The sequence below is a fragment of the Trachymyrmex septentrionalis genome, unplaced genomic scaffold (genome assembly GCF_001594115.1).
Source record: "Trachymyrmex septentrionalis isolate Tsep2-gDNA-1 unplaced genomic scaffold, Tsep1.0 scaffold7, whole genome shotgun sequence".
Classification (NCBI taxonomy): Eukaryota; Metazoa; Arthropoda; class Insecta; order Hymenoptera; family Formicidae; genus Trachymyrmex; species Trachymyrmex septentrionalis.
The window spans coordinates 961,877-977,873 of record NW_017305884.1 but is presented as its reverse complement, the minus strand read 5'-3'; the positions used below and the strand labels follow the sequence as shown (position 1 = coordinate 977,873).

The 15,997-nt window shown below is 31.8% G+C and overlaps 2 protein-coding genes across 2 annotated transcripts in view; one reads left to right on the top strand and one right to left on the bottom strand.

Annotated features, from left to right (window-relative positions):
* The window catches only part of LOC108753521, a 37,662-nt gene extending 33,367 nt beyond the window's left edge, over positions 1-4,295 (top strand). Inside the window, 4 exon segments of the mRNA XM_018495155.1 lie at positions 173-401; positions 552-714; positions 1,054-1,236; positions 1,561-4,295. Coding sequence (XP_018350657.1) covers positions 173-401; positions 552-714; positions 1,054-1,236; positions 1,561-1,764 — 779 coding nt within the window. The 3' untranslated portion in view covers positions 1,765-4,295.
* A 4,591-nt stretch (positions 4,296-8,886) lies between these two features.
* The window catches only part of LOC108753596 (R3H domain-containing protein 1), a 45,289-nt gene continuing 38,178 nt past the window's right edge, over positions 8,887-15,997 (bottom strand). Inside the window, exon 16 of the mRNA XM_018495323.1 lies at positions 8,887-9,812. Within this exon, the coding sequence (XP_018350825.1) occupies positions 9,775-9,812 (38 nt within the window). The 3' untranslated portion in view covers positions 8,887-9,774. The remainder of the gene's footprint in view (positions 9,813-15,997) is intronic.

The window sequence follows — 15,997 nt, the reverse complement described above, 5'->3', positions numbered from 1 at the left end:
AAATTAAAGGATTACTTATTTCATCCATATCTAATTTTTCCATATTTAAAGACTTTTCCGAGATATATAGGGCCTAGGCCAAATTTTAGAGACACTCTGTATAAATATATATATATTTTTCGGATAAACAAACTTTCCAGAAGATTGAAGTAAAAAACTAGATAAGATATCACATAAACTGCGAACTGCCCGCAGGCGACCGCACCGATGCCGGGATGTACGATGAAGATCTTCAGCGGTGATCCAACGCAGCATCACGTGGCGGAGAATGTAAAGATTGGCGATCCCTTGACCCTGGTCATTAGCATCGACAAACAAGAGATGTTCGGTTTGAAAATCTCCGATTGTCTGGTACGCGATGGCCTCGGATGGGGCGAGCAGCGGCTTATAAACGACGAAGGGTAAGTCAGCTTGTAGCATTGAAGAGATCTTAGATAAGATTTTAATAACAAAGGCGAAGATAGTGACTATGAATAAAGCGAATTAGTTTTTTTTTTTTTTTTCAATTTCTTCCTTTCGCAATAGGTTCATTCAGCTTGTCTTGTTCACAGTTGTCCGGTAGATGGTGAAATAATGGGACAATTCGTCTACAACGAGGACAAAACGGAGGCCAGGGTGAATTTCCAGGCGCACAAATTCCCATATACGGCGAGCGTGTATTATCAATGCAACGTTAGGCTGTGCGTCAAGCAAGGCGGAGGATGCAGTAATACGGTACTACCGTCATTATGATGTATAAGACTAGATTGCATAATAATAGTCCTCCGCGATGATTGCTCTAAGTGCTACGTTTATAATAATTCTTTAATAATTTTATAATGGCTAAATGTTCGGGAAATGTTCCCAAATTTATGAACGGTTTATCGTTTAAAAATAAAATCGTGGCATTTATTTCATTGGCATGATTATTTGGTTGAACTTAACCACATAGTATGTTATACGTTACGCGCGCGAAGTGTTACGTAATATGTGATCCTATGGAAGAAAATACTCGAGCTCCACATCAATCGTTCCTCGAAGACTTGTCGCGAATAATTTATTTTTTGCTTGCAGCCACCGTTATGTAATTCGATAGTCAGACGACGTAGAGATACCGCTAATGCCCACGAGGCGAAAGGTGTCGAAGATCTGGACGGTACCCCGGCCACGATCGAAGTTTACAGTGGTCTTTACGTCAATGAAGCATCGGATGTTAGTTCCAAGTCAGACTTCTCCAATGACGTCTTTCGTGAAAGGGTAATACGAATTTATTTGATTTCTGCTGCGGAAATAATGTTAACTCGAGAATAGTCATTTAGTTTTTTTTTTTTAATAAATGATTACTATTTTCCACATTGCAAACAAAAATCATTACTAAAATAATAGAAAATATACAAAAATTCTTTAATTTACGAACAATAGTTTACAATTAATAAAATATTTTGCTGGAAATTTGTCCATCTTCGATTTTTTGTCGCAAGATCAGATTTGGCCATCTAAAGACTTGAATAACAGAATTTCTAAATAAAATGGAAATCAAATTTATTTAATTTTATCATTTTCTGAATTTCTTTTTTTTAGGCTCTTGATGACCCGAACACCATTTGTATATCGCAGAGGAGTTTCGCTATTGGGATTGCCGCCGCAGGTCTCATACTCATGCTAGCTGTGGTAGCCGCCATCCTAATACTACTCGCCAAGAGACGGCACAAGAGCTTGTCCACAACGGGATCGTCCATCTACAGTGGACCGTACACTAACACCGCTTACAGCCACAGTAGCTAAGTCCGCCTACAGCACTTAATAATAACTAAGTTCGACGCGAGATTAAGATAGCCGAGATGTGGTTCTACAGTAAATCGAGTTACCGTAGAAATATCTAATTTTTTAATATAATGATGTTGAAACATCGAATTTGACATGTGTAAAAATTCTAGAATAGATTATCGATGAAATAAGAGAAAAAAATGTTGAAAATGTAACTTTTTACGTATAACTTAGAGTAACTGATAGAGGTCGGAGGCGCTTCTTTGACTAACTGCACACACATTACTATGGATTTTTCTAAAATTTAGGCATCCTAAATTTTCGGCACTTTACTGTAGAACCATCTTAAATTCATTGCGTTCATTGATTTTCATTTTGAAATTTACTAAATTCTTTATAATCTTAACGTTTTATATTGAATTTTAATCAAATCTTAACGAATTAATACTGAAAATATATCGATACGCAGATACCTACAACTCGCTGATTCGCGTAAAGTACACACGAACAGTCTCGTCAATGCGCGTGCCTTAGGATCATGTCTTCCGACCTCCGATTTCAGTATGCAATTTAGTAATATTTCGTTATTATTTATTATGATTTCAGTAACAAATTTCCATCAGAGAGTACAGGTCTTTAAAAAATTTTATTGCATTATTTTATAAAATACTTCAAAAATGTGTAACTTTCAAAGTCGCTATTTTGAATTTGTATTAGTAAATTTTAAAATTCTCACTAGAAATTAAAAATCCTTGATTTAAAAAATCTTTGAAAAACCATTTCCAGACAATTTTAATATTTATAAAAAGACAATTATTAGGTCTCTATAGACATCATGTGTACTCTGAAAGAGTTATTAAGTACTTAAATCAAGCGGAAACAAAAATACAGCCCGCTAATGGATTGCACTTTGTCTAACTAATAATTTGCTGCGAATGTATTGTATCAATGGCAGTGGTATAACTTTGAAAGCGTAATTAGAAACACATATGTGCGAAGTTCAAAGAAAATTTAATTATAAAAGTAACTAAGATTCAGTATGATGTGTGCATGAGTTGATTATTATATATATAAAACTGCCAGTATGGTGAACGAATCGCTGCAAAGAATCATAATTTCGTAGAAACGAATTAATTAAAATCCGAAATCACGCACTTACCCCATAAATTATTCCGACGTATACGACAATATGACACTCGAATGAGTGTGACGTATGCGAGCGCTCAACATAATCAGATTGTAATTCACTTATAACGCTTAAACATTAATATTAATTAGTCTAATTGAAATGAGACGCTGTTCCAACGTCAGTATATTCCGGATCATTCAGGAACAATCATGAAGTAATATTTTCTAATGATAAATGCGCGCTTCAAACGGTTCTAATAAAACAAAATTCAGTTTCGAATTAAAATGTAAGAAAGTACATGTTTGAGACACGCCGGAGAATACCGATGTCGCGACAGCTTGGAGCGTTTAGATATTAATTGACGAAGACAAGGAAGTTCTACTGCTAACGCAGTCGCATAACTGGGTCCAACGTGGTGATGGGTACATGACATGTAAAATTTTACATTTAGAGAGAAAGAGAGATCGACACCCGGCGTAATGTAACTGTTAATTCCTCAAGCACTGTATGCCTCCGTGTAAGAATGTGTTGTGATATAATAGTTCTCTGGAAATGACAATGTATTGCGATAGCTGTTCCGGATGGACTTTAATATCGAATAAAACGCAACGCCGATGCTTACACGTTTTATCAGAGGCAAACAAATTAATCTTCGCCAATTTAAAGGCTAAATGATTCTTAGTGATAGGCGTTCAAGTTCTTTTCTTGAAAGTTTTTAATCATTTTAATTGTTTTGAATATCGTTTGTAACTGGAAATTCTTGAGTCATGAATGTCTATGTTCTTAAAAGCATTTGAATAGTTGGAACATTCGAAAAATGATTGAGGCCCATCATCATCTTTAATGTGCTTGCAGGGATAAACACTCTTACGCTAAATATCGTTATTAAAAGGTGTCTTAAAAGTCGATACAGAGCAGAGTATCGGCCTGTTATAGATTTTAAAGAATGACATGTAGTAAATATGTTTTTCAGTGTTTTCTCTAATCTCTCGAGAGTATCTCGCATGCGTGGATACGGGCCTTCGAATGTTGCGCACGAATTTACGTAACTCAGGGGCGAGATCATCCTTTCCTTTCGTACTAAGTACACCAATAGGGTAAACGGTTTCCAGTCCTCCTAGTATTATATCCTCTCGAAAAGTGCAATAACTTCGAAGCGTTCCGTGGGTCCCGCGGAATTTCTGTCAAGGATTAGAATTGCCCGGCGAATGGATCATACGTGATTTCTCGCCGCGCCATGGCATTGGTTCATAGTGATCATTGGGGACGAAAATGCCTATATAGTACTTCTTTCTCGTGTTAGAAGGTAACGTGAATCCCGATGCTCCCACAATGTTCCTCTGGACCCTTGTCAAAATCAAAAGAATCTACAACGAATTTGTGTAAATAATAAACATTTAATAAAACTAATAATTGTAAGGTGTTCCTCTCAATAGTCCTTCGATCCATACGATCTTTCTAAGCGAATCTTCTTCATATCGCTACAGATCAAAATGATTCATAGTTTCATATATATAATAATATATAACTTTACGGTATAGCTCGGACCTTATGCGATATCAATCAGGGATTTGAAATCTTCTCTGTCGATTGAGATAATTAGGTTATTCAAAAACGCAGTATATGTATACCTGTTAAAGAGAAAAAAATACTTTTTTTACATGTCGAAAAAGGTACATATTATCTGAAAGTACTGCATTTTTAAAGTACTATCCTAAAATTTTAACTAAAAAAGTCAAAAAATAAAGAAGGCATGTGAGTACTTTATTTTATGCTACATTTTACTTTTACATCTTCAAACATTTTTTTAACATGTTATTTGGTTCGTAACGTTATCTTTAATAAAATACATTCTATAATGTTCAAAATATATTCCATATTTTTTTTTTTAGTATCAGACGGGTAATTTTAGAATGATAGCATCAGTTGGTCAATTTGGTCCAGTGTGATACTTTACAAAAATGTGACAATGAAGGATTAGATTACAAATATGTGCCTTGGAAAAAACTTTTTTTTAGAACTCTTCATATAATTTCAGAATTTTCATATAAATTTCAGAATTTTTCAGATTTTTCGTATAATTTTTTAACTTTTTAGAAAATTTCTTAGATTTCTTTATACATTTTTCAGAAATGCTGAAAAAGTCTGTATCTTTTCTAAAAATTTTCATATATGGAAGGTGACCGGGACACCAGAAACCATAAAAATTTAAACTCTCAAAAATACATTTTATTTACTATTTTATTATTCGTGTGGCGATATTAAGCTCGAAACATAATAAAGTCCATTTGGAAGCAAATTTAAAACTATTAATTCATGTGTAAATTGTAAGTTTCAACGTAGGTAATGAAATTTCATGCATTAAAAATTTTATTTACGCATTAATTCGATGCATGACTCTTGTATATCCTTAATGACTCTACTTATTACTTCTCATTCTATAATTTTTGAAGAAAATTTATAAAATCTGAGAAGTTCAAGATATTTTTTTAGAAATCTTCATAAATTTAAAATATGACAAAATTCTCAAAAATTTGGTGGACATGCAATGTCTCGAGAAAAATTTACCGAAAGTTTCTACAAAGTTGAGATGACATATTGAGATGACCAAAATTTAAGACGTGCGACATTATTCCGAAGAGTTATTATTGTTCTAAAAATTGTATCTAACAAACTAAAATGAAAATTCAAAAGAAGAGATAATATCCCAGAGAAAAATACAATCGTAAGATCAATAATAAATCTTTTCGGTATTTTTTCTCGAGGAGGAAAATCTCGAAATTATAAAAAGAAAATATAGAAAAAAAAATAACAAAAATAACATCAGAGTTTATAATGGTTGCATACAACAGGATTTTTTTAATATTCGATATTTTTTAATATTCGACTGCGATTAGAATTGTTTAAGGATTAACGTAATTCATCGATTAATTACAAAGATTTAGAGCAAATAAATATTTTGTTTATTTACAAAACTACTACTCTCTACAGCGCAATGTAACTTTGTATAAATCATCTTAAATACTAAAAGTACTTGTATTAAAAAATTGAGAATTAATTTTGTCATTATTTTATTAAACATTTCTAGACATTTTCATTAGAGCACAGATAAAAAAATACTAATTCTTGTTGAAATAACTTTCGATCCAGATGGTAAACCGTTGATAAATTTTTGTATTACTTTTAAGGGGATGCTGACGTACGAAACTGTCGATATCACAGGTTAGAAAACGTAGAATAGAAAATCCATTTACATGCTTAAAGTGTGTACACAGAAATAAATAAAGAATACTTATCTTAACCTTAAAAACGGAATTTTAAAAATATACATATATATATATTAAAATATATTTTGTGACATTGTATCGATTTTTAGATTTCGTAGTTATGACTTTTCGGGACATTGAATATGTCCACCAAAATATTGAGATGTAGGAATTTTTCTCACCACAATGATTATCCTGGCAAAAATAAAAATTGCAGTGTAAATTAAATGTAAGGAGAAAACGATGAAAATGTAAATGAAACTTTTAGGAAGTGTAAATTGGAACTTAAAGTGTTTTAAGAAGTAAACTTTTCTTCTTTCTCTCTTTACGTTTTCAATTTACATTTCTAAATTTCGCCTTATATTCAATTCACGTTTCAATCATTATTTCCGCCACGATAAAACAAGGAACGGAAGTGTTTCGAATGTCACAAACAAATAATCAAACGCAAATTATCAAACGCGAGTGTCTTCTTTCTTTATTGAATTATATATATATAATTCGTTTTTTGAAAATATGATATAATATATATATATATATAATATATATATGTATATAGTATAACAAGAAATATAATTAGACTCATATGACTTCTATATCAAATTTCTTTTCGGCTCTCTATGATGTGCATTTCGGATGAGTAATAGCTTTTTATTAACGCCACAGAATTGTCAATTACTCAACCTTTCCCTTCTCTCGTTTGCCCTCTCGTTACTATAGATTATATTTATACACAGATAATTCAGGTTCAATTTTCTTTCTTTTTTTTTTTTTCATCAATCACTCTTCCTCAACTTCTCTCGTTAACCTTTCTCTTAACTAGGATTATACGTAGCTTAATGCGTTGAAACTCTCCCCATGTAGCCGAACAAATCGATGGACATATCCGTTTTCACAGGAGAACCTACTTCGTAATAAATATAAATATATATTTATATATCTTCCTAAATACTTGTACGAATGCATTATGCTTGTCCGACATCTGGAGAAGTGGCGAATGACGCAAGTCATCGCTCTTTGTCGCTGTAAATTAGCAAAACGAGAGAGAACGCGATCACGGTGAAGTACGTTGTCTAAGCGCGGAGGCACAGCCACTAATTTGTCTTACAGTACCGATTACCGATTGCGCTATATTATGATGCGCAAAAAGTAATACATGTCTGGATATATCGGTACATACTCGCAACTTGTCCGCGTTATCTACATAATTTTCAAAACCGGTCTCATCGACGTAGTTCAAGAATACGATCGATTAAATCTCCTTGTCCGCATACCGCAACTAAAGTTGATATGGATAGAGAATCAATTAAATTAATGTTAACCTTACATTACTCGCGTGTAAAATACATCCTAGTCTTAAAAATCTACCAAACCTACAGAGTTAAATTTTACAATTGATCGAATACTGCACCAATTGTTCGACAATTAAAAAAAAACTTTTGCACTTATCTTTATCTAAAAAAAGATATATATGGAATATGACTAATCTCTTTAATTGTATTAAATCGTCAAAGAGAACAATGAAAATTAACAACAAGTATCAATATTTGTACAATATAATATTTGTAAATCTATAAAATCAATAAAATATTAATAAACTTTGTTTTATTAACAAAAACGTGTCGAAAAAATAACAAAAAATCTAACCTTTTCTCAAATAAGTTTTTTACTTAAAATTTGTGATTTTTTTTTTATACGAAACGAGATTCATACAGAAGAGGCACTAAACATGTGATAATATATATACCTTACCTTTCTTTCCCGATCGTTCGGATGGGCTCTACAATGTCAACGGCAAACCATGGTCACACGAAACGCCTCGAGCATGATGCATATTTGCGCCATGGTCTCGAGCAAATGTTAATAATAAAATTTTTGGAAAAAATTACTTAATAAAATTACTATATTAAATATATTAAAATGGGTATGTGCTCCTAAAATTTATCGGAGTTACTATTTTTTTGAACAAAAATTCTAAGTTTGTCCCATTTCTGAGCGCTATAAATCAAGATCTCTCCTTAATAATAATGCTAATTAGCATCCTAAAAACTTGTAAATAACTTATTACGAAAAATATTCTGATTGAGATGAGTTAGGTTTTTAAGATACTAATCAGTATTATCAGATATTAAATAAAATTGATAATTGTATATATATTTACACATGAATATTACTGAGCATCAAAACTTGCTTCGGCCGAAAATGGCATTCTTGTCTTATTTAAATTTATTTCACTTAATATTGCTTTGCACTTATCTTTATCAAATGATATATGAAATATTATCAACTTTTAATTGTAAATCATCAAAGAGTACAATGAAAATTGAGATTTAATGCCGAGGTGTACACTCCATGCGAGTAATTACGTTAAAAAAAAGTTCACGCAAATAATGTAAGGTTACATTCCCCATAGCAAAAAATGTCACAGTTACATCACAATAATCATGGTTATGTCATGGTGACGTGCGAATGTCCGCTTTATCACAATGTAATATCACGGCAATGTCATGGTGATGTGCGAATGTCTTTATAATATGTGTTATTTTGTTATGACAATCTCACAGTGACATCATATTTTCTTCCTGACTTATTATGATGCGAATGTGACTCTTTACTATTGCAATTTTTTGCAAAAATTAATTTCTCATCGTCCTGCAATTTATCAACCTCAACGATAAAATTTTGAATGAGAACAATACAGAAATATATATTTCGGATTTAAAATTCAGAATGTTAGTTCACTACCGGCTAGTCTTATCTCTATATCACGATTCTATTTAATTGCAGAACAGAAAAACTCATTCGTCAATCCTTTTATCAATACCCTGATTCTGTAAATCTTAATAACAATTCGGTATTGTTATATTATCGTAGCAGATTTTTTTTTCCCATGTACGCAACAAAAATATATCAACACTGTAGATAAGAGTTAAGAGTTACAGAATCTTAATATAGGATGCTAATCGACGCGACCGGTCTCTTGTCAAGAATTAAGTGTCACGTTCACCGTAGTTCTCGTTCGCTTTGCAGTCTAATTGTCTAAACATAAGCAACTGTGATAAAAAGATACGCTTAATGGTAAGATACGTTGCTTTTTGTATCGCTAAAGTAACTCCATTTTCACGTCGTTCTAACACACATATCTCGTGTTCTTATCGGGAAGTAGCGAAAAACACAGATCGCGATATTTCTCGCTATTTCTCGCAAATCACACACTCTGTCGCGTCTCTACTATACTATACAACAAATAAGAAAACAAACAATTTTCTGCTGCGATTCTTGTTACGCAGAACAACGATTCGATTATCATTAAAAGGACGCTCAAATCAACGGAAGGACTCCGCCAAACAGTCAGAGGAAAGAAAGAGAGAGAAAGATAAAGATGGTATATTCTTTTGTGCGAACATCGATATTGCAACTCGCATCTAAACCTTTTCGTATTTTAGATATCGCGATGATTCCCTATACTCTCTTTCTGTCCTGTCTTCTTCCACCGATTTATTGCTCGTCGTTGTCCATCATCTTACATCGCATTACAAAAATAGTAGGGTATACGAATGTGTGAGGTCTCGCAAACTTATATTAACCCGTTCTCTTGAAGAATTGCTCGTATTCGATTGTGAGATGGCTGTGTTAAGTGTTTGCCTTTTTTCCGTCTCTTCGTGGAATTTCTAAAATAAACGAAGAGGAAATTACAAAGCCACTTGAGAGCGATGGTAATGAAAAATTCGTCATATCTGCTATATATACAATAACCCAATCCTTGTTTTTCAATAGATTAAAATCCGAGGTAGACGTCGATGAGAATAACGCACGTCGCCAGTATGGTCGAATCGACGTAACAAAGTTAAAAATAGTTGCGAAAATCTTTCGCTATAACATGAATTAAATAAATTCCAAATGTGAATAATAATAATTTCAATGTGAAATATAAAACAATCTAAAAATATTTTATAATATCCATTTCTACTAATGCAAAATTAATTTTTATTCTTGATTTAAGGATATAATACACTTATCTTTTAATAAAAAAAATTATTTCAAATGGATTTTGTTAAAAAATAATTAAGATAAAGTAAGAAAAATATGTTTCATTTAAACTATAAAACTGTATTGTTAAATAATAAGGTAAATATAGATATTGACCTTATTATTAAACTGCTTTATATAACATTTATTTTTATATATAAAAAAGTATAAATTATCAATTCCAATCATTTTTTGTAGAGACTATACATCCTTAAGTTCCTTTTCACTTTTTTTTATTCTAAGAATTAAAAAAGATAAAAAATAAGTTAACCAAGATTAAAATTAATCTACATTCGTAGAAATGGACATAAATCTTATAAGAATTAAAAAAATTTTCACTGGACAGTCGTACGATGGCACGATGTCAAACAGATACGCGCTAAATCGGCTAAATAAACAAAAAAATGAAGAAAGTAAATACGACGTTGTTTGCACGATTTTCACGTGACTTTCGCCGAAATCTGTTGGAAAAGAGAGAAGCGGCAATCCTAATGCAACAAATGCAAGCTCATGCGACGCTGATATATAATAGTTGCTTTCCATTTATTAAAACACTAATTATCAAAACTTTGATAATTTTCTCTTTCATTTATGACGTCATAACTCAATTGAATTCCTTTTCAGATAAGTGAGACTGATTCAACTGAGTTTTTACCTATAGCTTACTCAAGATGTGTTTCACTGAACCTTGTTAACATTAAAAGTAAAATTATAATTATAAACCTGTGCGTTGTTAAACGCGATGACTTTGTCATCGAAGTAAGTAGTAACGTCATTATCTAAGTATAAAATACACAGCTTGAACAATTACAAAAACAGTATATATAGACACAACTTTAAACTTAGTATCACTTGTGAGATAATGGAAAGCAACTATTATACGCCCATGTGTCATACCCTGATACGGTTTCTCCCACGTCCCCCTCTCTCCTTCACGCTCTCCTGGTTCCGCGTAAAGATACTGTTAGTAGATCACATGGATTTGAATGTACGAAATACGCGGTGCCGCAAGGTGTGAATGATACGTGACGGCGATCCTGCAAGGTGAGGTGAGTTCATTTGTATCTCTTCACCTATCATCATTATTATCTTAGAGATGCGTGAATTGCTTTTCTGCTTAATAGATACAATTATGCTTCTTTTTCTTTAACTCACTACAATGACATTAGGTACAATTAAATACTATGCTTGTGCGCCCATATACACACACACACACACACACACACACGCACATGCACGCACACACAAAGCAGACACAGATCTCTTTACTCAAAGTGTTTTGTGGTACCTGCATCTTCTTCGCTTTTTATATTCATATTTGGATTTCTTGTCTTTCTTTCTCTTCTTAGCCTATAACGGGACCTGCCACACCTTCTCACGGAGAAAAAGTAGTGTCATCTTCGCGTTAATGGCTAAATAGATGAATTCCCCGATGTACATCGCATGCACATTCTCGCTTTTTTTTTTTTTTTTTGGACTCTATCATAAAAAGATAGGCACACCTTCACCTACGTTTCTGAAGTACAATCACCGTAAGCGAAGCTTCTGGATGGATTCTACTTGTTTTCACGGAGCAACGCGGACACTTTTCGCGGTTTTCGCGATCATAATCTACGGTAGAAAGGTAAGGGGATCCTAAAGTGAAGCCCGAACTCCGACGAGACCTGTTTGTTAAGAGAGACTGTTTTACCGATAAAGTCGACACTTTATATATAACAACAATTAATATTGCACGCACACACATACAAAAATTTTCGTAGAACAATAGTGTTTTAATTAGACGATCTAAGTATAACTCTAAGAACTTCACGTTGTTCGTTCGTGTACAACTAGTTTATGAATCACAATTTCGTAAGTACAGATTACAAAATTTTTATATCAAGGAAATGTTACGAATGTCAACAGCTCTGACGCCATATTGGATTAGAAAATGATAAACAATTTTTTTCTTAGCATAAACTCTACCTCACAGTTAATACGTGTACTTTAATCCCGGAAAAGAATTTTCGAATCTATAAAAAAGAAAAAAAAGTAATTTTTATACAAAAATTATTGCGTTTAAATTATTGCGTGAAATAAACGACTTTTTAGGATCCCCTTAACAGTCGATTTTTTTTTTCCTTTACGAAACTATTCTACTTGCTTTGTAAGAGTGGAAGTTTTAATTCATGTTTTATGTGTAAAATGATGTGTCATACATAATAACGTAGTCGCGCGAGATCTGCCCGCGCTGATCCGTCTAGTTTTCACAGACGGAGATGTTTTTAAGTCTCTGTTTATTCCTGCACTTTCTAAACTGATGCACACGGTACAATAAGTTGAAGTGAAACAAACGTTTCTTCAACAAACTTCATTGTATCGTATGTAACAGTTCGGAAAATGCAGGAATAAAAAACAGACCTATTAATTGCCGCGTGTCACCATCACTCCTATCAATGTAGTACATATATATCGCCATATATCATATACATATATATCGCATATGCCTCTATTTCGTTGGAACAAGTATGCAAAAAGAATACATCTGTCATATAATACGCACGCACGCACGCATGCACACATACACACAACGTGACGGAAAAATATTAGTACTCTGAGATATCTCGAAAAATATAGGTTTCATAAATTTCAGATAAAAAAATTGTAGGGTTTATCTTGTATAGTAAAGGTCTGTTTACCACATAAAAAGATCTCATGATAACATTTGTCAAGATCATGGCCTTTAAGTTATTCCTCTCAAATTCATTTGTACACTAAAAATAAAAATAAGAGAAAATTAAGAGAAATAACCTTATGAATTATCTTCTTAATGAAAAAAATATTTTGTTATGTGTTTTAAAGAGCTCTTGAGATAAGATACAAAATTATGCAATGATAAATGAGTTTCCCTTAAAAAAAAAATCGATATAATCTTGACTTAACCTTGGCAATAATATCTCAAGGTCAAACTGGTAAGATCGGTATATAAATAGATCTTCTCAAATCCTACAACTTATCTCAAATAGTTTTCTATGGAACTTATATTTTTTATTTTGAGATATTTCAAGATCCCAGTATTTTTTTCTAATCATGTGTGTGCGTGCGTGCGTGCGTGCGTGCGTGCGTGCGTGCGTGTGTGTGCGTGTGTGCGTGCGTGCGTGCGTGCGTGCGTGCGTGTGTGTGCGTGTGTGTATTATATATTATATACATTGTTGAAAATTTAAAATTTTATAAGCTATTACCTCTTATTCGTCAAACCAAAAATTTGTTTAGACAAAAGTTGTATACAAGGCGAGTTTGATAAAAAGTTTACTATGTTTTTTTCGAAAATAATTAAATATAGAGAGAATATATCTATTAGTAAAATTGTAGGACAAATAGGGAGATATGCTTTGATGACATTGAGAAATCTTAAATGTCTTTGTCTTTTTACAATAAAAACAAATTCTTTTAAATTAATATTTCTAAGTCACTCTATCGACAGTACTCAATAAATTGAATGTTTTTGTATCAGTGAAGGATCGAAACGCTTATTTGATTCATCTTGTTACATTCACGCGAGAATAAAGAGTTTTCTGTACATCCGAACAGTTGATATAGACTCTGATGAGCTTTTATATTTTTTACTGATAGATTCTTTCGAGCCTCATTTTATATATTTGTTAATCTTCATTATGTAATAAATGTTCAAAATGTTTATAAATGTTAATTTAAATCTAATTTTTGAATCATGGTCGAAGAAAGAATCATCTTTAATGTCTTATCAATGATAGAAGAAATAAAAATATTTTTCGGAAAATAACGATTCAAGAGTTACAAAAAATCCAAGCTTTTCACGAAGAGATATTTAAATCAACATGGTGAACATTTGAAACATTTATTGTAATAATAAGAAAATTTGTTTCAAACTTACAGTCTGACTTTTTTTAGTTCCTAAAAATAATTATATAATAATTTTTTAAAAAATGCTCTAACATAAAGATATTCAACTCATTACTATCGATATAATAATATAAAAATATTTTTTTTCCTCCATTAAAAAAAACTTTTTTATTGGTAGTAGAAAGATCACATTTAAATCTAATTAAATACAAAAAATACCTACATATTTTTGGTTAAAGCGAATCTTAGTGTTTAAATATAATTATATATATGTGAATTTATATACATTTTAATTCAAGGTCATTTAAAGTTACTAAAATAATCAAAGTACATCCCATTATTTATTCTACAATTTTAATAAGTATTTTCCCCCTATCTCTAATCGTTTTCGAAAAAAAAAAACGTGGTCAATTTTTTATTAGACTTACCTTATTATATTCATATTTACAGAATATCCAATTAAGATTACAATGCTTAAATTAAATTCCTGAGATCACTTTAACACGAAAATCCTAATACCAAAATACTATAATAGTTTTTGAATTATAAGCATTTAAAGAGAGAGATAGTGAATCATTACTGTCGATATTGTTTACGCGATCAAGTATGAACGGCAAATGTCAACCATATCTAACATGCAAACTTTAACCGATATGATTCGGTAACTTCAAATGCCTTATAATGCAAAAACTATTTTATAGTCTCGATATTTAGAAATTTTATCTTAAAAAAATCTCAGATATTTATCCTTAAGCTTCCTGTAATTATTTACCGAATCAATTTTTATCCTGCATATTATATCTATATGTATATAAATATATATTTTATATACATATATACAGGGCGATCAGACCATTCAAAAGGTTACTCACTGGCGAATAAAGTGCTTCGCTGATTTCCAATTTTTGGTGATTTCAAGTAATTTTCACGTGATTTTAAAATGGTTTTCTTTTTTATATTTGAAATAATTTCAAGTGATTTCAAATATTTCAAGTGTTTAACTACGTAATTTAAATTTGACTTCTTGAAAATTTGATGTTGAAATGATTTCAACTGAGTTCTGATTTAACTTGATTTCAAATTAATTTCAATGAATGCTTGATTTTGTGTGAGTGAATAGCTCCTCAAGACCATCCTTTTTTTCTCGTAAATGGATAGTAGTCGGAAGTTAGGAAAAAATTTTTCATTACCAAAGTCTTCATGAACAACTCAATGGTAACATTTTAATTTCTCGGTCATTCACGATGACGACCTTGAAATAATACACAACAACATAACTGAAACTCAACTTAAAATCTCCAATTTTTGATATCTGGATAAATGGATGACTCATAATCTGACATTTCCTTATTTTTCTCGAAAGTAAGTGATATTAAAAAAAGCTTAAGAAAAAGTTGGTTGTTTTTAAAAGAACTATCCAACGATATCCAACTCTCGATCTATATTTGCGTTAAAAATTTCACACTTGATTCAGGTTTACCGTTCTCTCTCTTTCGGTAGTTTTCGGATCAAAATTACCATCGTTAGGCAGTTCGTATAAGCGTTGGTGATAAAAATTTTTTCCCCAACACTTCTCACTATTTATTTCCAAGAAAAGAGGATGTTATGGATCTGATACACCCCGCATATATACATATAATATCACATTTTACGTCAATTAGACTTTATGTACATATATATTAGCACACATATGGCACACACGAAAATAATACAGAGAGAAAGATAGAAAGAAGGAGAGGGAGAGGGAGGACAGAAAGAAAGAAAGAAAGGATGGGGAGAGAAGAGGGAGAATAAAAAGGGATATTTAGCTAGAACTACGTTCCGTCATTTACTTCGAGTGTGCAAAATTTACAGGCTACATTACGTATACTACAGATTTTCAATATTTCCAATGAATAACGGAATGCAGCTGAGATAAATATCATTATTCTTTAAGTGCTCTAGGAAAGTATAGTTCTTACGCATT